General features: G+C 39.5%; 1 protein-coding gene across 4 annotated transcripts in view; it reads left to right on the top strand.

Annotated features, from left to right (window-relative positions):
• NIPBL (NIPBL cohesin loading factor) overlaps positions 1–20,471 on the top strand; it is a 271,388-nt gene that overhangs the window by 106,882 nt on the left and 144,035 nt on the right. For all 4 annotated transcript variants that reach the window (XM_039543426.1, XM_039543430.1, XM_039543427.1 and 1 more), the window contains 4 exons: positions 9,141–9,240; positions 12,561–12,712; positions 15,964–16,124; positions 18,954–19,047. In XM_039543426.1, the coding sequence (XP_039399360.1) occupies positions 9,141–9,240; positions 12,561–12,712; positions 15,964–16,124; positions 18,954–19,047 (507 nt within the window). The remainder of the gene's footprint in view (positions 1–9,140; positions 9,241–12,560; positions 12,713–15,963; positions 16,125–18,953; positions 19,048–20,471) is intronic.

Below are 20,471 nucleotides of genomic sequence, written 5' to 3' on the forward strand. Positions count from 1 at the left end.
CCAGCAGGTCTTGCTGGGTAGCAGGAAACCCTTCACCAGAGAGATTTACCTGGCCAAATGGAATAGATTCACATGTTCGGCCTCAGAATGGCATATTCTGGTTGAGCAGGCCTCGCTGTGGGAGATCCTGGATTATCTGTTGCACCTCAAACTGCCAGGTTTGTCCCTGTCATCAATCAAGGTCCATTTGGCCGCTGTCTCGGCTTTCCATCCTCCGTTCCAAGGCAAGTCGAACTTCACTCATGACGACATGGTTTTAGAAAGGTCTGGAGCATCTCTACTCGCACCTCTGGGATCTCTTCAGTGTGCCGCCCCCCCCCCCCCCGACTTGAATCTTGTGCTATCGTCGCGATAACGTCAGCCTGCGGGTGTCCGAGATCGGGGGCTTACTTCGGAGCCACCCTATGCGATCTTCTACAGGGATAAGAGTCCAGCTGCGACTGCACCCAGCGTTTCTGCCCAAGGTTGTTTCCCAGTTTCATACTGGCCAGGACATATACTTGCCCGTCTTCTTTCCAAAGCCTTGTGTGTCAGATGAGGAGCAGAGGTTACACACCCTGGACTTCAGGAGGATGCTGGCCTTCTACATAGATAGAACAATGCCATTCTGTAAGTCAATGCAGTTCATTGTGGTGGCAGACAGAATGAAGGGTCGCCCCAGTATCTGCTCAGAGGATTTTGTCTTGCATCACGGCCTGCATCCGCTACTGCTGTGAGCTGGCGAAAGTGCCTCCACCGGTGATTGTGAAAGCACACTTGACTAGGGCACAAGCGTCGTCAGCGGCTTTCCTGGCACAGGTAGCAATCCAAGAGATCTGTAGGGCCGCTATCTGGTTGTCTGTCCACATGTTCGCATCTCATTATGTGCTGACCCAGCAAGCTCGAGATGACTCTGCCTTTGGCAGAGCAGTGCTGCAAGTTGCAAGACCGTGAACTACGAGCCCATTGATACTGCTTGCGAGTCACCTAGAATGTAATCAACTTAGGCAAGAACTCTAAGAAGAAAAAACGGTTGCCCACCTTTTTCATAACTGTTCTGTGAGCTGTGTTGCTTGTGTCCAATCCATTACCTGCCCTCCTGCCTCCCTGTTGGAGTTGTCAGCAAGAAGGACCTGGGAGGGCGTAGGCCGTATGAGCGCCGCCCTCAAGGCAGCATCACAGCTGGCCCTATGGGTACCACTAAGGCAAAAATCTCTGGCAATCATGTACGTGGGTGCATGCACACCTAGAATGGAATGGACATGAGCAACACATCTCAACAACAGTTAATGAAAAAGGTGGGTAACTATTTTTTAATAAAAACTCATACACAAACACTAAACAAGAAACTCAAAGGGAATGCTACCATGTGATCTTCATAATATTTTAAAGATGCATAATCTCAACCTTAATTTTTTTTATTTTACTATTAAGGGGAGATTTACTTGCTTACCAGTTCAGTGCAAAGTAACCAGAGCATATTAGCCAATTAAAGTTGGATTTATAGCTGCTTTGGATCACCAGAGCTGAACAAGCTAACTGAAGCTGGCTGTTAATTTGCAATTGACTTATTACTTTAGGAGGTTGTGTGAGTGTGACTGGTAATATGTAGAGAGATGGGGGAAAGCAGAGGCCTCAGTGCCATAGCCTTTCAAGTATACATGCCCAAACGTGTGGCAAGAGAACCTTTAAAGAGCAGTGACAGGTGGGCCAGGTATTCTACCAGTGAGAACTCTCACATGTTCAGACTCCTTCGGACTCATTACACCCGATACAATTGGTGCATTCATAATTGCTATAGAGGAAGGATAATAATTGAACTTCTCTGTCACAGTGGCAAAGAGTTATCTGAGCTCTACTTGGTTACCTGTAGCCTTTATAATCATAACAGTGGATTGAAAAAGTCATTAGTTTAGTTTTAATTCAACCTAATTTCAAAATTAATTTATATTCAAAGGTTGACAAGTCTGCCTATTGTGTAATTAGTCATTCAGGTCAAAGAAATTACAAATTAAGTTTTCAATTAACTCATAACCTAATGGATTTACTTGTAAATTCTAAAATAATCATTCTCTACTCAAAAAGTGTGTGTACTTTGTCAGTTTTCTGTTTGCTTATTATAGGTTTAATATTTGACTTGCCAACTCTTTTGTTTTTATATATAGAATGAAAACTGCATAAATGGTGGCCTGTGAAAGGCCTTTCATGCTATAGTTGTCTTCCTGATATTAGTATGATCTGAATGGTCACTTTTGGGGGTCCTATCACTGATACCCATCCCCCCCCCGCATTCCTGCGCCCTCTACTCCCTTTCTTCACCCCCCACCCCCAGAATGAAGCAGGGACAGTGAACTGCAGTCCATGAACCCCCTCAGCTGGACAGTGCAGTTTGTCCCCTCCACCAGCCCTTGTACAAGACAACCACATAAAGCCCAATTACACAAGCTTAGTGGGAGTCAAGGATTTTTCATCCCATATTACTGGATATAGTGAAAATGTCTCTATAGTAAAATGATATACATTTCTCAAACTTCTTCAGTGCAATTAGAGAGACTTTCACTCCAGCTAGTTAAACTGTTAATCTGCTTGGAATACAGAACTTCACATCTATCAGGTAGGTAATAACTGCTGCATTCCAAGAGGATTATCAGATCTCTTCCCTGCTGAATAAGAGAAGAGGGAGGAGTGGGAACAGGATTTATCTATACAAAAATATTTATACCTTTATTTAAGTTATTGCCATCAGTGATGCAGTTGTATTGATACAGCACTGATATAGATAAAATTCAGGCATTTGCCACTATGTCATTAAATTTGTTCAGTTAAAGTTGCAGAGATGCAGTTGTACTATTATGGGCTACTACTGTAATATGCCTATTAATTTTTCTAGCATAGATGCATTCAAAAAGAAGACAAGGTAGCTCAGTTCTAGAACTCTGTCTTTACTGGGAAAGTGAATCGGTATCCTGGTCCTCCTTCCCCCTGCAGTACTTGTAACTCTTACCAGAAGTGCATCTTCTGAAATTCATAAATATGGCTTTTATAGTTAGCACAGCTCTCACACCTCTGTCTCCTTTTCACTTCTTTTGCAGGGTGCAACTTCATAGGGCTGCCCATTCGCTCCCCACGTTAGTTGAAGGTAGATAGCTAGTGGTGGATGCAAGGATTTGAGTTGCAAAGAGATCACCTGAATGTCTTTCATGTGTCTTGTCTACACTGGATAAACTTACCAAAAAATACAAACCATTTTGAACATCAGTTAAGTTTGCTCCAGTGTCAAAACAAGTGAGACAAGCTTTTGAGCTTACACAGAGCTCAGATCATGACCTGACCACTGTGTAGGCTCAAAAGCTTCTCTCGCTCATCAACAGAAGCTGGTCCCATAGGGGAATTTATTGACTCTTGGGCAGCTCTGATTTCTTTGAGCTCCTCCACTCATCTCAGTGCAACAGGAATAATAACTCAGTTTCTCATTAGAAACTCTATCTGCCTTCAGACACCCACCCCACCCCCTGCTGAACAGTAGCAGAATTAATGGCCTTTCCAGGTCAGTTTCCCATTAGAGGAGAAATCAGTGATGCAGAGTCTAGAAATTTTCTTAGAATAACTGTTTTTAATATTTAATATATTGAGATATACCTATCTCATAGAACTGGAAGGGACCCCGAAGGGTCATCAAATCCAGCCCCCTGCCTTCGCTAGCAGGACCAAGTACTGATTTTGCCCCAGATCCCTAGGTGGCCCCCTCAAGGATTGAACTCTCAACCCTGGGTTTAGCAGGCCAATGCTCAAACCACTGAGCTATCCCTCCCCCTAATCTATATTGTTTTATTTACAATACATACACCAGTCCCTAAACAGAGATGGTTAAACAGCAAGCAGGGAATCACCTCTTTCAGGAATCTTAGCCAAAATACCAATGCCCTATTCCAAGGCAGCAACTCTACTCCAAGAATTGTCTCTAGACGGATTAAAGCAGAGAGAGCAAACTACCCTGCTACCTGCAACAGCTCCCCTAAAAGGTGGTAAAAATACAACATTTATTAAAAAAAAAAAATAGTGCTTATGCACAGAGAAAACTAACTTGTAAAAACTAGGCATGACAGTGTTATCTGATCCTCCTCCCCCCACCATAATGTGAACACTGGATGAGAGAATTTTGACTGTCTCTTGCAAATGGCATCACCACCTAATCAGAGCCCTTCTTAAGGGGCATAAAAGTCACAAAATTAATTGTAATCTTCATTGAGAAGCATGAGTTTGTGGCGAACGTGGAGAAGTATGATCTGGCAGCAACACCTGAGAGTAATTCTGGACATAATACAATAGTAACCAAAGAAAAGGTTCTCATTTCCAATGAGAAACAAGAAAATATTCTGGACCTAATTCATCAGCTATCATTTGCACCCATGGCATCAGTAAGAGCCCGAATGCAACGCAAGAGCATACTAATATTGTGTGTGGAAACTCTTCAATGGAAATGTTTCCATGTGAAGTCAGTACAAAGAATCCTGCTTCCTGAGTCTTCAGTTTTGTCCAACTTTACATACAAGGAAGAGGTTCCACTCTCTATGCTCCAGTTGTTGCACTGGTGGACCCATTCCATAGGTTCATTTCAGGCCACCTAATGTTGTAGTTTGATTGAATGGCAGTAACAACCAATTCCAAGCTTGCTCAGTTTTGGGACTTGTTTTTAAAGGGTCAGATAACACAGGACACATGGACCCAATGGACAGCAAAAACATATAAAGTGGTGGAACTTGAAGCAATTAGGGCCATCATACTTTGCGTCTAAGAACATAAGAATGGCCATACTGGTTCAGATCAATTGTCTATCCAACCCAGTATCCTGTCTTCCGACAGTGGCCAATGCCAGGTGCTTCAAAGGGAATGAACAGAACAGGTAATCATCAAGTTGCCAATCCCCTGTCGCCCATTCCCCGCTTCTGACACACACAGCTGGGAGAGACTTCAGAGCATGGTTTTGCATCCCTGCCCATCCTAGCTAATAGCCATTGATGGACCTATCTAGATATAGATCTGCAGAACGTTTCTGTACTAGTCATGACAGGCAAGGCTACAACAATGGGATATGTGAACAGACAAGTAGGAACAAAGTTTTGAACTCTTCACAAGGAAGCCAGCCTATACTTTGGACCCTACATATCAGATGGTGCGTATTATAATGGACTGGCTTAGCAGGATGGAGAGAGATCCAGGGTGAATAGTTCCTGAGTGTGAGAGTCATTGTGTCACCTAAGGCTTCAGATTGCTGAGCTTAGATCTATTCACCTCAAGGTCAAAGACTCGTATGTCCTTAACAAGATAGGGACCTAGAAGCAGTGGTGAAAGATGCTGCTTTTCATGACCCTTGGAGCCACTCTCCATGTGTTCCTTCCGAAGACAATCCATAACTAAAAAGATCACAGCAGAACCAAGTCTCAGTAACAATTGTGCCTCACTTCACTTGGTGACATGGTTCTTAGACCACACATCTGGTAATGCAGCCTCAAATCAGACCACCTGGCAATAGTGTCAAAAATTCACCAAATCCCTAATTTGCTATGTCTACCAGCCTAGAATTTGAAAAGTAGAAAATGAGTTCTCCAGGAACTCCCAAAAACTCTCTGCTATTCTTATGTTTTCTTGAAAGAAAATCAATACACACAAGCAAAATTCAGATACTCCTGTTATAAATGACACGTGAATAATTTGCAAATATTAAGCATAACCTAGAGTGCATGCAGTGTGGCTTATTTATAGGTCCAAAACCATGCACCCTTAAGAAACACGTTTCAGCCATTTTGAGCATGATGAGCTGGGAAAGAACTGAGCTGATTGCTAGACACAAGTACTTCCCCCATTTACTAAGGACAGCATCATTGATAAATCCTTCACAGGTTAACAGGCACCTGCAAGCCCTGCTTTTTTCCTCATAATCAGGATCTCCTCCTTAACTGTTATCTCCTCTTCAAAGAGAACTTTGGAAATATGTTTATCCATGAAGCCTCAGTACTGCAGCATGATATTCTGATTACAATGGACCCAGCATTAATGCTGAAAGTTGACTTTTTCTTCCTCGGGACAAAAGGGTGGAGGTGTTACTGTCCTCCCGAGTCCCTTGAACACCTTAGATACTAGAAGGATGACCAAAATATATCTGTCCAAGGTTGAGGCCTCCAGAAATTAAAGATACTTCATGTTCTGTAGCAGCTAGCCATCCAGTAAAAACAGCCTAATAGGAAGATGGATTAAATTAAGTGTCTTGGAAACTTGCGAATATAGGTAGGCAACTCCATTTGTGGGTATTGATGCACACACAGCTGAGAAATGGCAGAGATTTGATGGTCAGAAGGGTTGAATGCTTCATTTAAGGAACTCTGCAAAGCAATAACTTTGTTTTCGAGACACTATGAAATGTCCATCATGTCTGCCGCTGTTAGCTTTTGGTAGGAGAATTTTATAACAAATTATATTTCAGTAACTGGTCATGCCCCTGAGACTTAATTTGTATATAATTAATCATTCACCATCCCAGGAATTGCAGTCACTATGAACATCCCATTTTGAAGATATAATGGACATCTCCCTTCCCTACTTATGAACTTCCCTTCTCAAACCCCTTATGTCCAGTAGGCTGACCCACCCATTTAATTGGCTAATTTTCCAAAGTTGTTATGGAGTGCTTTTGCTAATGTAAAGTTTAGTTAGTGTTTATTTCAACTTTGGTAGCCACCTACTCAGGATATGATTTCTAAGAGGACGTCTAAAGCCACATACAAGTCACACCTTAGATTCTGTCTCCCTACTGCATCATAGCAAGTAGTTATTGAAAGGTCTAGGAAAGGACATTTCCAGGTAAAAATAACTTTTTTTCCATTCATACTTCTATTTCTGTAATGCACCATAACTGAGTTTATATTGAAATGATACAGAGGCTGCAACAGTTACAAAACACAGCTGCTTGTTTGCTTCTTAGGCATGATAGTGGGTTACTGCTATGTCCATGGCATACACTCTAAGAAGTTAGATTAAAAACCTAGATACTGTTGTGGTCAGGTTGCAGTACAACACTACTTTATTTCTTAGAATTCCGAACTATAACACATGAAGAATTCGAAATCATGCTTCTCCCTAACACAGAGGCACAACTCATCCCCCTGTATTCTAGGCTGTCTGCAGACTGAGTGCTGCTAGGTCCAGATTACATGCTTCCCTAGAGAGTCACCCTGCCTGCAAACAGGATTATGAAAACCCCTGAGAATCTGAAGTGATAGATCACAATTTTAACAGTTTCAATATATCACAGTTACACTCACCCTTCATGATAGATGCTAGCTGTTTGTATACCTAGGGATACAATTCAAGGTCTTCATATATAGAGCTCTTCATAATCTAGGCCCAGATGATTTAACAGATTGCCTTTTTACCCTGTGTTCCTTCCTGATAGATACAGTTGTTTGCAACAGTTAAAGCTGAATCAGGACTGGGTTGAGAAATGTATTTTTCTCTGCATTCAGTTGAAGCAGGCAAGAGATCTGCTGGAGTCCCACATAAGATAAAGTTTAACCCATGCTACAAGTTTGCCTTATTTAACTTGGCCTATTTTTACATTTATTTCCCTCCTTCACTTGCTTTCACTTCAGTTCAGCTTTGTCCATCTCTCCCACCCCCCCTCTCGGCTCTTACTAGAGTAAAAGCTGTTTTATCCGGCACTTCACCTGGAAAGCTCTGATCATCATTTAAAGTCTTGCTTATAGTCCAGTTGGCATGGGGCCCTGCAGGGGGTTGGGGCATGGGAGGGGGTGTGGAGTGTTGGCTCTGGGAAGGAGTTTGGATGGGGAGGGAGCTCGGGGCAACCGGTTGGGGCATGGGAGGGAGTGCAGAGTGCTGGATCCAGGGGCGCTCACCTCAGGCGGCAACCTGTCCCGGCTGCTCCTAGGAGGTGCAGCAGGTGGCTCTGTGCGCTGCCTCTGCCCGCAGCTCCCATTGGCTGTGTTTCCCATGGGAGTTGCAGAGCCAGCACGTGGGATGGGGCGGGGGCAGCACGCAGAGCCACCTGCTGCGCTCTGCCTATGAGCAGCCAGGACAGGTAGCCACTTACGGAGAGGTGCCCAAGGTGAGCACCCCCTGGATCTGGCACCCTGTGCCCCAACCCCCTGCCTGAGCCCCCTCCTGTACCCAAATTCCCTCCCAGAGCCTGTACCCCAAACCTCTCCCCCCAGCTCCACCCGCACCCAAACTCCCTCCCTCTTAGTTAACTGGCACACCCCATTCTCCCAACATGCCAGATAAAACAGCTTTTACTATATTTTGGAATTGATTCCTTTGTGGATAGTATGTTTTTCCTTGGGGGCTACTGCAATTTATTCTTGTTCAAGGTTTTTTTAATTACTGCATGGCTGTATGCAGTATTTGACTAGTTCTTTAAAAAATGTTTCTTGTTTGATTGTATGATGCTTACTGGAAAGCACAAAACCCCTCATAAATGTGCTGGAAAAAAAAAACAATATTGTGTCTGGATGTGTGTTACAGGCCACTGGTTTATTACTAGTTCATTTTCATGGGTATTGCTGTAAAGCCATATTTGTCTGTTCTGTCATTTGGGAAATACTGTTGGAGAACAATAATTTCTTTTTAATTTGGCTTTAGACCCGTCATCTCAACCCAATCCTCCCACCCAATTTAATAGCTTAGAACTGTTTTTCTTGCTATTGTACGAAGTATTGTTTAATTACAGATTAATTATTTTACTGTTTGACTCAACTGTGGTGTGTAATCCAGGTCCCTATTTTAAAATACAAAGAGTTTATCATTGTCTGTATTTGCCTACAGGAATAGGAGAGATGGGAAAAAATAAATATAAAAAACTACCTTTGAAATGCATTCCTGATATAGATCTGCTTCTTAAGTGAATTTTGTACATAATCTAATACATACATTTATGAGTATGTATCATAAATATGAAATATACATGTTAAATGGAGCTGAGTGTGTAAATGTTTTTTCTAATTTAATTGTAAGTACAGGATATTAATGTGGTGAGTGTACCCTTTATATTCCTATAAAAAGTAGTTCCTCAAGAAAAACCTAAGAGTTGAAAATGTACAACATATACATATGGTAACACTGATTTTTTTATTTTATTTTTTTTTAAACAGGAATGATGATGCCACAGTATAAACTTTCTCAGAATTCCATGCATGGTAGTCCTGCATCTTCCAATTATCAACAAACCACTATCTCACATAGCCCTTCCAGGTAATATAGTGTCTACACTAGGGAAGGGGTCAAACCCATTCTGCAGTGGTGGTCATATTTGTTCTGAGTCTGTGGGTTGGAATTAAAATTTTAGTCAGGAGGCAAACACTGTATTCTTGTCCAACCACAGAGCGAGCCTCTTTAGCTAGCACAGTTAAATATGGCATTTAAATGCAGACTTTTAAGAGGGTAAATGCATTTATGAAACCACCTGTCGTTTGTTAATTAATTAATCCCTGCATGCATTCCTGTATGACTAATCACCCCCTCACCAATTTTTGGTGAATTTTCAATACCTTCTGCCTCAATTTGGGAATCCTCCTCTGGAGGCTTCTCTCCCACACTCCTGTAATGGGAGATTGGCAGTGGTGGCAGGAGGGACTGGGGCAGAAGTGGGGGAGAGATAAGGGACCCACTCCTGCAGATTTGGCGGCAGCAGCAGCAGAATTGAGGTAAAGGGGACAGGAAGAACTTCTTATTTAAGCCTGTACTGTGGGGCATTGTGAGAGCAGCCGTACAAAGGACTGCTGATAAGAGGATAGGTTCAGGTACCTGTGGCCAGTCAGACATAAGCTTCTTTCTCAACTCTGCCTACACCAGCTCCTCTGAGCTGTATCAAGAAAGGCAGCAGCAGTCTGGATAGCTTCGTTAATTTTGGATGGGGCTGGATGGGAAAGGGTTCAGCCTGTGGGCTGTATGCTTGACACCCTTGGTTTACAACTAACAAACACAGTTTGCTTTGTTAAGCTTTAGAACTCTTTTATTTAGCACATTACATAATGCATTTATATACTTTAATGTAACTTGGCAAATAAAACTGTTCTGCCCTTCAAGATATACCTTTGTTTTTTGGAGTGGTGTTGAGGAAATTTTTCTATATTTTATAGATTGCAAAAAAACCTAACCACCCAACTCCCCTTCCCCAAAACCCCATCTCTCTGAAAATATTTTGGTTTTGCAAAATGCTTGTTTTCTTTACTCGTCTTATTTCTTGAGAAGGCTACATTGTAATAAATCTTCTTTTAAGATTTAAAAAAAATTATCTACAATTCTGAGCCAGTGATGGTATGTTTAATATTTTTAATATAAAACTACATATAGCATTGTCTACAAGTTAACAAACAAAACACCTTGTAACAACCTTATAAAGTCCCTTTCTGTCTGTTTGTTATTTTGGGCTACGCACAGCGAATTCTCAAAAATAAGAATAAAGCACCCTCTTCACAAAGATTGAGAGAGAACAGTGGCAAATTTCAGAAGTGAAAGTACTGAGAGGAGAAAAAAAAAGTTCCTGTAAAATGTACTTTGTTTCCTTGTTTACACTGTTTCAGTCTTTGTCTTAACTTTAGTTTTATTTCAAGCAATTGCTCTGTATTTCTTCCATTCAAAAATCTGTTATACATTACACCTCCTAAGATCTAATTAAGTTTATAACAGGTAATTGATAGTTGCTGTTGTAAAATCAGACATCCACAATATTTCAGAGGTGGGGGAAAGGGTCACGGCTGGACTACTTAAAACACAAAGCTTCAAGGAAAATATTCTAAATTTACTGTAGTGTATAATAACAATATTAAAAATAATTTACAAAGCAAATTCCCTGTTCCATAGTTACTCCTTTCTTTGCCTTTCCCAAGAGCGATTTCCAGGGCTGACTGCTGAGAGTTTTTTGGTTATGGCAAGTTTGTTGCAGACTTGCTGCTAAAATAGAGGAGAGTATTACCCAAACAAAGAGGACCTGATCCAAAGCCCATTGAATTAAATAAATCTTGGATTAGCCCTATAAAGAGGATGTATACTTCCTGAATCACTTTTTCTCTTGCTTTATTTATGTCCTTTTTATAAGGTTGATTCAAGCTTTATTGAATTCAGTGGGCTTTGGATCAGGTCCTCTTTGTTTGGGTAATACTCTCCTTTATATTAGCAGTATAGTCTTGACAGAGAAACAAAGTTCTATGAAATCTTATTGGAATGTCCAGTTATTAATTTACAGTATTATATATTTATCAGTGAGCTGCTAAATTACACTATTACAAATCAAAATGCCTTCTTAAGGATCTTTTTTGTCTTTCAGTGCCCATACTGAACTCCTGTTAAGTTTAATGGGAGTTGCATGTGCTCATAATGAGAATAGCCTCCTCCCTCCCCATGCCAAAGTCCACTTGGCTGTTATTTTGGTTTTCTTTGACTACACAGAAGATAGTGACTTCTGCCCAGCCTCAGGTAGTTTTCAGTGGTATAGAACACTCATATCATGTGATTTAGGTCCCCTAGAGACACATGGAACAAGATTGTGATCTTTTAGAATAAAGCAAGGTCTTTGGTTTCTAGAGGCTCAAAAACGGTTGCCAAGCATCCGGTTTTTGACCAGAACTCCTGGATGAAAAGTCTGGTCATTGTAGTCTGCCTGTAGATAGGAAAAGGAGAGGAAGAGAGGGACATATATCTTAGCTCATTTTCATTAATACTTTTGCTTGATATTCCATTAGAAGGCATTGTGTACTGTCACTTCTTTAAAACTGTATCCAGAAGAAGAATTCCTGTTTATTTTCTCAAGCAGATAAAGCCCCCTATTTTGTCTACTTTTTTTCTTTTGTTTAAGGCTAAAATGTTAAGTCAGGGAATGTTCAAAGAATAATTTCTAGTGCATTGTCAAACATAAGCGCTATGTCATGTTACTTTTAATTAAAAAAATAATTTTCAGATTAGCTTGCTAAACTTTGTTACAAAGTTGTGCAAAGTGCTGGAATTTGTTCCTTGGGCTCTATAAAGCATTTTGTAGCAGAACTATAGAAATCAAATAAGTCTTCACAAACTATATAACGGACTCCAATATATTTTAGAAAACTGAACTGTTTGAAAATGAATTGCCAAAACTATGCTCTAGATGCCATGAGACCTAGGGAATATATGGATTCATTGATAATGTTAATCAAGCTAGTCATCACGTGAAAAATTATTTGGTTTTGATTTTCATTCAGGTTTTTACTAAGCTATGAGTAAGCTTTTGTAAGCTATGAGTAAATTTTATTTTTTGTAATACTTGGTTAGAACGTTAAACAGCTATTTACTTTTTCTAGGTATAGTTCTTATGAATGGATTTTTTTTCTCCTGTTAGTTCTGATTAATGCAAATGTAGCTGTTAAGAAATAATTGAATCAGAGAAGGTGCAAGCAATTTTGTGAGAAATGTTACTCTTAATAGGTGTTTCTTGATTCCACTGGATTACATGGCTGGCCTTGTAAAATTTTGTAAAATAAGTGTAAGAAATAAGATGCCTACATTGGATTTCCTAACTTGTACTTGGGTTTTGTTTTTAGCCGGTTTGTGCCACCACAGACAAGCTCTGGTAACAGATTTATGGCACAACAGAACAGCCCAGTGCCTAGTCCATATGCTCCTCAAAGCCCTGCAGGATACATGCCATATTCACATCCTCCAAGTTATACACCACACCCTCAGATGCAACAAGGTAATTAGATCATCATTCTATTCTCAGAACTCAAGATAACTTTAACTTTGTGTGGATATTTCACAGTTCTGTAATTCCTTTCAAAGGGCCAGACCCTATTCACTGTTCATGTGCAAAATTACATTAGGTTAGCAGGATCTGTGTGTGAATAAGTTAGGCAGGAATTTGTCTAAAGTGTGCAATAGGCTGCAAAATTAGCTAACTGCCCTTTAAAAAAATCAGCTGGCATTTTATCCTGGTTTGGGAGAAAAATAGAATACAGCAATACCAAAAAACCTTGCAGAATTGAAAGTTATTGTTGTTAAATGGTTTTCAAACATTTTAAGCCCTTTTTATCAGCATAACTTGCCTTTTCTCTAAACAAACTGTTCTTAAGGCTTAGTTTCTTGGTGAAAATGTAGGATAGTTCTGTATTTCATGTTATGTATATCATCTATCACTATTTCATGTACTAAGGGTAGTGATGAAAACTTAATGTGAAGATTTTTCCCCTCTGTATAACTTCAGGGAATGAACAGTTGTTAGGCTGTAACAGTAACTTACAAAATTAGAGTTCGGTCCAGGCCAAGCCACAAAACAGAGTTTGAACCCTGTCAAAGTTCAAAGATGTTACACTTGTCTTTTTTTTAGGGTGTTGGTAGTAATAGGGGCCAGCACAAAATCTGGATCTTGATCTGTATTCCAAACTCCTTGCTTCCCTCTGACCATTAACATTTGGGATGGGTTTACATAAGAATATAAGAATGGCCATACTGGGTCAGACCAAAGGTCCATCCAGCCCAGTATCCTGTCTACCGACAGTGACCAATGCCAGGTGCCCCAGAGGGAGTGAACCTAACTGGTAATGATCAAGTGAGGGATAGCTGGGGGGGGGGGAAGGATAGCTCAGTGGTTTGAGCATTGGCCTGCTAAACCCAGGGTTGTGAGCTCAGTCCTTGAGGGGGCTACTTAAGAATCTAGGGCAAAATCAGTACTTGGTCCTGCTAGTGGACTAGATGACCCTTTGGGGTCCCTTCCAGTTCTAGGAGATAGGTATATCTCCATTAAAAAAAAAAAAAGTGATCTCTCTCCTGCCATCCATCTCCACCCTCTGACAAATAGAGTCTAGGGACACCATTCCTTATCCATCTTGGCTAATAGCCATTAATGGACTTAGCCTCCATGAATTTATCTAGTTCTCTTTTAAACCCTGTTATAGTCCTAAACTTCAAAACCTCCTCAGGCAAGGAGTTCCACAGGTTGACTGTGTGCTGTGTGAAGAACTACTTCCTTTTATTTGTTTTAAACCTGCTACCCATCAATTTCATTTGGTGGCCCCTAGTTCTTATATTATGGGAACAAGTAAATAACTTCATTCTCTTTCTCTACCCCACTCATGATTTTATATTTCTATAATATCCCACCTTAGTTTCCTCTTTTCCAAGCTGAAAAGTCCTAGCCTCTTTAATCTCTCCTCATATGGGACCCGTTCCAAACCCCTAATCATTTTAGTTGCCTTTCTCTGAACCTTTATTAATGCCAGTATATCTTTTTTGAGATGAGGAGACCCCATCTGTACGCAGTATTCAAGATGTGGGCATACCATGGATTTATATAAGGGCAATAAGATATTCTCCGTCTTATTCTCTATCCTTCTTTGAATGTTTCCTAACATCCTATTTGCTTTTTTGACTGCTGCTGCACACTCCGTGGATGTCTTCAGAGAACTATCCAGGATGACTCCAAGATCTCTTTCCTGATTAGTTGTAGCTAAATTAGCTCCCATCATATTGTATGTATAGTTGGGGTTATTTTTTCCAATGTGCGTTACTTTACATTTATCCACATTAAATTTCATTTGCCATTTTGTTGCCCAATCACTTAAGTTCTTGGCGGTCTGTTTTGGTCTTAACTATCTTGAGCAGTTTAGTATCATCTGCAAACTTTACCACCTCACTTTTTATCCCTTTCTCCAGATCATTTATGAATAAGTTGAATAGGACTGGTCCTAGGACTGACCCTTGGGGAACACCACTAGTTTGATTCAAACCTATCTCTACTTATAATTAGGGTCACAGTGTTCTCCATGATTTTACTGTGGCAAAAGTGGCTGTCAAATGCATTGCGTATAGAAATGACCGTCCATCCCTGAAACAAGAAATATTTAATACACCTCTACCCCTATATAACGCAACCCGATATAACACAAATTCGGATATAAAGCAGTAAAGGAGCGCTCCAGGGGGGCGGGGCTGTGCACTTCGGCGAATCAAAGCAAGTTCCATATAACGCAGTTTCACCTACAAAAGAGAAGAATGAAGACCTTGTTGCAACCTCTGTGGAAGAAAGCATTGCAAGGAATTTGTGGGGAAAGCAGAAATGATACTTTCCCTACATATGCCCATCTTATAGTGAGGTAATTGGAGAAGGAACTTTTAACATGTGTTCAGTATTTCTAATCTTTGTGGTAATATATTATTTTCATAATTGTGGTAACTAACAACGATATAAGCTTGTAAACACACATGACCAAGAACAAATTCTATGCCAAAACACCCAGAAAAATGGCCAAAAATATAATTTTCCCTAGAATAATATAGAATTTGCAGTCTAAATTTTAAAATGTTCTTGATCTTTCTCCATTTTAATTTTATTACTGTTTTCCCATGCATGTGATGCTACAGCCAAAATTTGCCATGAGTTACATTGACTTGATGAAGAAGTCTGCATTCTGTACATATCTGTTAATATAGGCCTACTGTTTTCCCTGCCTGTTGTTGTGGTTCTTCACATTTTCTTTTGAGATATAGCTTGAGCTTTTTAGTCTAATCTTGTGATGATAGAATCTTTGACCTTCAGTCAAGGAATTTTTCTAAAATTTCCTTTCTCCTTTCCAGTGGAATATTTGTCATTAACAAATGTGTCTACAGCTATTTACAGTGTTTCCTGGCTTGACCCACAAGTGTTCACCCTTTATTCATGCCTCTAACTTCTCCACTGTAACTAAATGCAAGTCTAACTTATTAAAGAATCTTGTATATTATACAAGTATATTTCACTGAGTAAAAAGAATTGGTCAGACTGGTACAATATCATAAATCTCTGGTAAAAGTTAGTTCATAATTCTTGTAACTACTTGTTGCTGAAGCAGTGCTGGTAAATTCAATTGATTGCCAAACCTTTTGTTGATCTCTCGCTTATGTGTATTATCAAAAACTGGACTTAAAACATTTTAATATTAAATATTTTTATAATTTTTTTTCTTATTTCAGCTTCAGTATCCAGTCCCATTGTCTCAGGTGGGATGAGGAACATACATGAAAATAAAGTTTCAAGTCAGTTGTCTGGCAATTCAGCTAATCACCATGCTGATAATTCTAGACATGGCTCAAATGAAGACTACCTACAGATGGTGCACAGACTAAGTAGTGATGTATGTTACAGACCCCAACTAATTTTTTATATGAAAGGAAATGTTTGACAAATACTTGAATTGTGCGACAGGTCTAAAAACCAAATATTTTGCTGGGTTGCTGTTGACATTTGAAAAGGAGTAATCAGTTTAATTAATTTTTCAATTTCTGTTTGTGTAGGTCATAATTTTAAAATTTATTTTAAATGACCACTGTTTTGCTTGAAACCACTTTTGCAACATTTATTTTGCATTGAAGAAAAGTGAAAATTGTCTCTACATATTAGCTTATTTTAAGAGGCAATTTTGCCTTGTTTTAGTTGCTCAGATACTATATTGATGTGGACAGGATAAGAGCCTATGTTGGTTTCATGACACATTTGAAACACCCTATTTAAAAAGTCTCTGTTGTTAGTGATATGATCCTGTTAAACCTGATGAAAGTTTCTTTTGACTTTTTATTTTTACTCAATACCTGTGAGCTCAAATGTCTTGCATGGAAATTTATTTTTCTGGCATCTGTGACTTCAGTTCATATAAAGGGAGGTGAAATTCATGCTCTAATGACTGATATACAGTTTAATAGCCTTTAAAAAAAAGAGTGGTGCTGTGAACTCATCCCAGATTCTTTACTAAATTGGTGATGAATATTCCACTTAATGAGCTCCTCATCCTGTCAACATTTTCTCAGCCTGTATATGCATCTTGTTGAGGTAATTCTTTACAAGCATGATATATAAGAACCACTAAGAATTTTTTTTGACATCAGTTCTTTGAGCAATGCTGTTGTAATAATGCCCACTACCGGTTATGAGAGGGTCTTGAACTTGTGATATTCAGCATCAAGTCAAGCCTCTACCAAAGTAGTCACTACATTAGCTTGCAGCAGTAGTAGACAGTTATCTATATAAACTAGCCAGTAGAGTGGGAGGGAGACATGACATACACACTATACAAGCGTGATACACTTTCTCACAGAGGACTATATCAAGTGTGATAACACCTGGATCCTTAAAACCCTGAGCACAGTTAACTCAGTAAAACCAAGAGAGGGTGAATCAACTACATCATTTTTGTGTATTAAAACCAAGCACACAATCATTTAGCTGTTTCCAGATGATTGTGTTCACCAAACAAGTAATGAACAGTTAATGGAAAATCCATAACTACAGTGTGAAGTCAACAGTATTACCTTTGTAATATAAAAGGAGCATCCTTAAAATGCAGGTAGTCTCTGCTTCAGTGATACAACTTTACTAAAGTGTGAAGCTTCTTCTGGCATCAAATATACATGTTTCCCACAATTAATTCTTATTTTAAAGGTACACTGTCAAAGCAATCATCCATTTGTTAAAAGAAGCTTTCTTGCAAAACTTAAGAACTGGTAGAAATCTTTCAATGACATTTAAAAATAATGATTCCAAGACAGGGTTGTTTTTTTTTCCTTTTAAAAAAAAAAAGTTGCCACACAGTATATGCAGCACAAAGATTGAAGTGATATTGTAATACATGAGAAGCTGGAACAAATTAAACATAACAGGTCTAGTGTCATTGTTCAATTTGACTGCAGAAGGTAAACAAAAATAAAGTACATTCAGGTTTTTAAATCCTTTTACATTTTAATATTTTAAGATAAGAGTTAAGGAATTAAAAAAACAAACAACTTCACAGCATCACTTTACTTAAAGCAGACACCTGATTGTATCCAGTATAGAGAGTATTGCAGAGAAGTTTTCATTGTAATTTCCTGCTTTCACACACTTACAAGTTTCTGAAACATTCTGCTTTAGAGCTGAAATTTTCTATACTTAAATGTCTCTCTAAATGTTATTTAAAAAAAAATTGAGCAAAATTCAACTTTTTGAGTTTTAGAATGCAAATAAATACTACTTCTTTCAATAGTGTCCCCATGGGTGCACCACTGTAGGTGTGGCAGCTCCTCCTGCACCTGGGATGGGAGATCTTTGGTAGCAGTGCCCATTGGGCTGCACATGCACTCCTCCCCATCTTGCACTGTGAGGGGCCTCTATATATAGGGCTGTGTGGTCCACAGACCCTCAGTTCCTTCTCAACCGTCTTTGGTTTGGGATGGAATCTGCTAGCAGAGTCCTCTTCCTTAGCCTTTAGTCACACTCTCCCTAGTTTGCCTAAGTATATAGCTGTTTCCATTTGTTTTTCTCCCTTTAAAAAAACCAAACTTTGTTCTCTTCCCTCCCTGTTATGTGACACTTCCCATTTTCCCACCCTTCCTAACTGGGACCTCTCCCCCTTGGAAGTATGCCGGGATCTCCAGGATTCAAGAGGTGTCTCTCTTGTCAGGAAGCCTTTCCAATGAGCAATGGCCACTTTAGGTGCATCTACTGCCTCAGTGAAGGCCATGACCCACAAAAGTTCTCCCACTGCATCAACTTGACCGCTCGGGCCCAAAAGCATTGTGATCTTAAATTGAAACTTCTCTTCATGGAGAGTTCTTCCCCCCTCCCCCCCCCCCCCCCCAAGTTGGTAGCAAAGGAAGTTCAGGCTTGTATTTATTAGTTCATTGGCATGAGTGCCAATATCAGAGATCTTCTAAATATGTATAATTCTTCATGACAAACTAAATAAAATGGTGCTTTTAGCTAAAACGTATTTTCACTAATTCATATTTGTTTTCTGCATGTGCTGGTTGTAGGTTCTCACTCGGACGCTGATTTCATTCTAAAATATACGTAAAATATGATGAAAAGGGTCTAAATTTCAAAGAGTCTTAGTTGCTAATAGTTGTCTTGTGACCTCTTTCCCAGTATTTATCCTGATTAGACTTTTTTTAGAAAATAAATGTATAATATACATTATCATCACTGTTTTTAGGATGGTGAGTCTTCAATAAGGAATGCTGCATCATTTTCTTTGCGGTCACCCCAGTCTGTGTGCTCTCCAGCTGGAAGTGATGGAACACCTAAAGGTACTCTTGTAGCTAAAACAGGTTGTATGTATATATGTATGAGTTTGTTTCCCAGTGATAAAAGACAAGTGAATTTATAAGCTATATAGTTTGATCTAACTAGCATTTTATGTTTAGATAAAACCGCAGAAGTTACATACACATAATGATATTTTTAATTACAATTTTATTTTGGTCCCCTGTTAACTGGAAGCCTGAGAAGGACCAGCATTTGACTCACTGTATTTTAAAACAGACTACTTTGGAGGATAGCAAGATTGTAAACCCTGTACGTGTTGAGGATTAAACTGTATTAGAAGAACAATTTCCATTGTTCCATGCTAACACGGTTCAAACACATCTGAGTTATTACTTTCATAAATATAAAGAAATTATCATAACATAAAACAGTTATTGTGTTAATTGCGATGAAAGACATTGTGGTAATGTACTGTGGATGTGGCCTAAATATATTAGCTGGATAGGAAAAGTAGGAGGGCAGTTTCATAAGATAATGTAAAAAAACCCCTAAAAGTAGTTCTTTATACCAAGCTCTAGAACGTGTGTGGTTTGTGGAATGTGTGTTTGTGTGTGTGTGTGTGATTCTCCCCCCCGCCCCCAAGTGCCTCCTTACCATTTTATAACAGTAATTGACTGTGACTCGGTGAATACAGTACACAGTTCTGGTGTATGGCAGAGGATCCACAGCTATGCATATACTTAATAACTCACTGCCACAATAATAAAAAGGGGCAAAAATACTTTTTCCTGCCATTCCACTGGACGATAATAAAATAAAATGTTTGGTAGATGGCTCAGTGAGAAATTGGGAAGAGAACCAAAGGATAGGGGAAGAGAAGGGAGACAGAGGATTGCTAAAAATGATTTTCACAGTTCATTGTGTTATCTAGATATCCTATGGAAGGAAGATGAGTGCAACACCTGGTGGGTAAAGTTGTGATTGAAGTCTGGCAAGTTGGAGTAAAGAATTTATTGTGTAGGTGGCAAAATAATAGTTTAGTTGCTGCCATTGTAGCCTCCACAAAACCTTGATCAGTATAGGTGTTCCAGTTAATAAACAGTTTGGTGAATCCAGACTACCTCACCTCAAACACATTGTTACCCACCTTGAAAATTTTTCAGCCAACTTGTAAGATTGCTTGGACTTGGACTGGTTGTGGCAGAAGCATAGAAGTGGTGGACCAGTTGGTGTGAATTACCGGTACTACGGTTCTGGGAATATTGGAGGCATTTTGGGCTATAACCTTTATATTGGATCCACCCACCTCTTGTTAGCTGAAGTCCAGAAGGGATGTATTGAGTTATTGATGTAGGCCAAAATGCCAGCATCTCTTAGTGTAGTTATTAGTAAATCTTTGATCAAGAGATTATTTCTTGATGGCAAGAATCTCAGCAAATACTGCCCTGTCCTTTATCTCCTTGTA

The sequence above is a fragment of the Mauremys reevesii genome, linkage group 6 (assembly GCF_016161935.1).
Source record: "Mauremys reevesii isolate NIE-2019 linkage group 6, ASM1616193v1, whole genome shotgun sequence".
NCBI lineage: Eukaryota > Metazoa > Chordata > Testudines > Geoemydidae > Mauremys > Mauremys reevesii.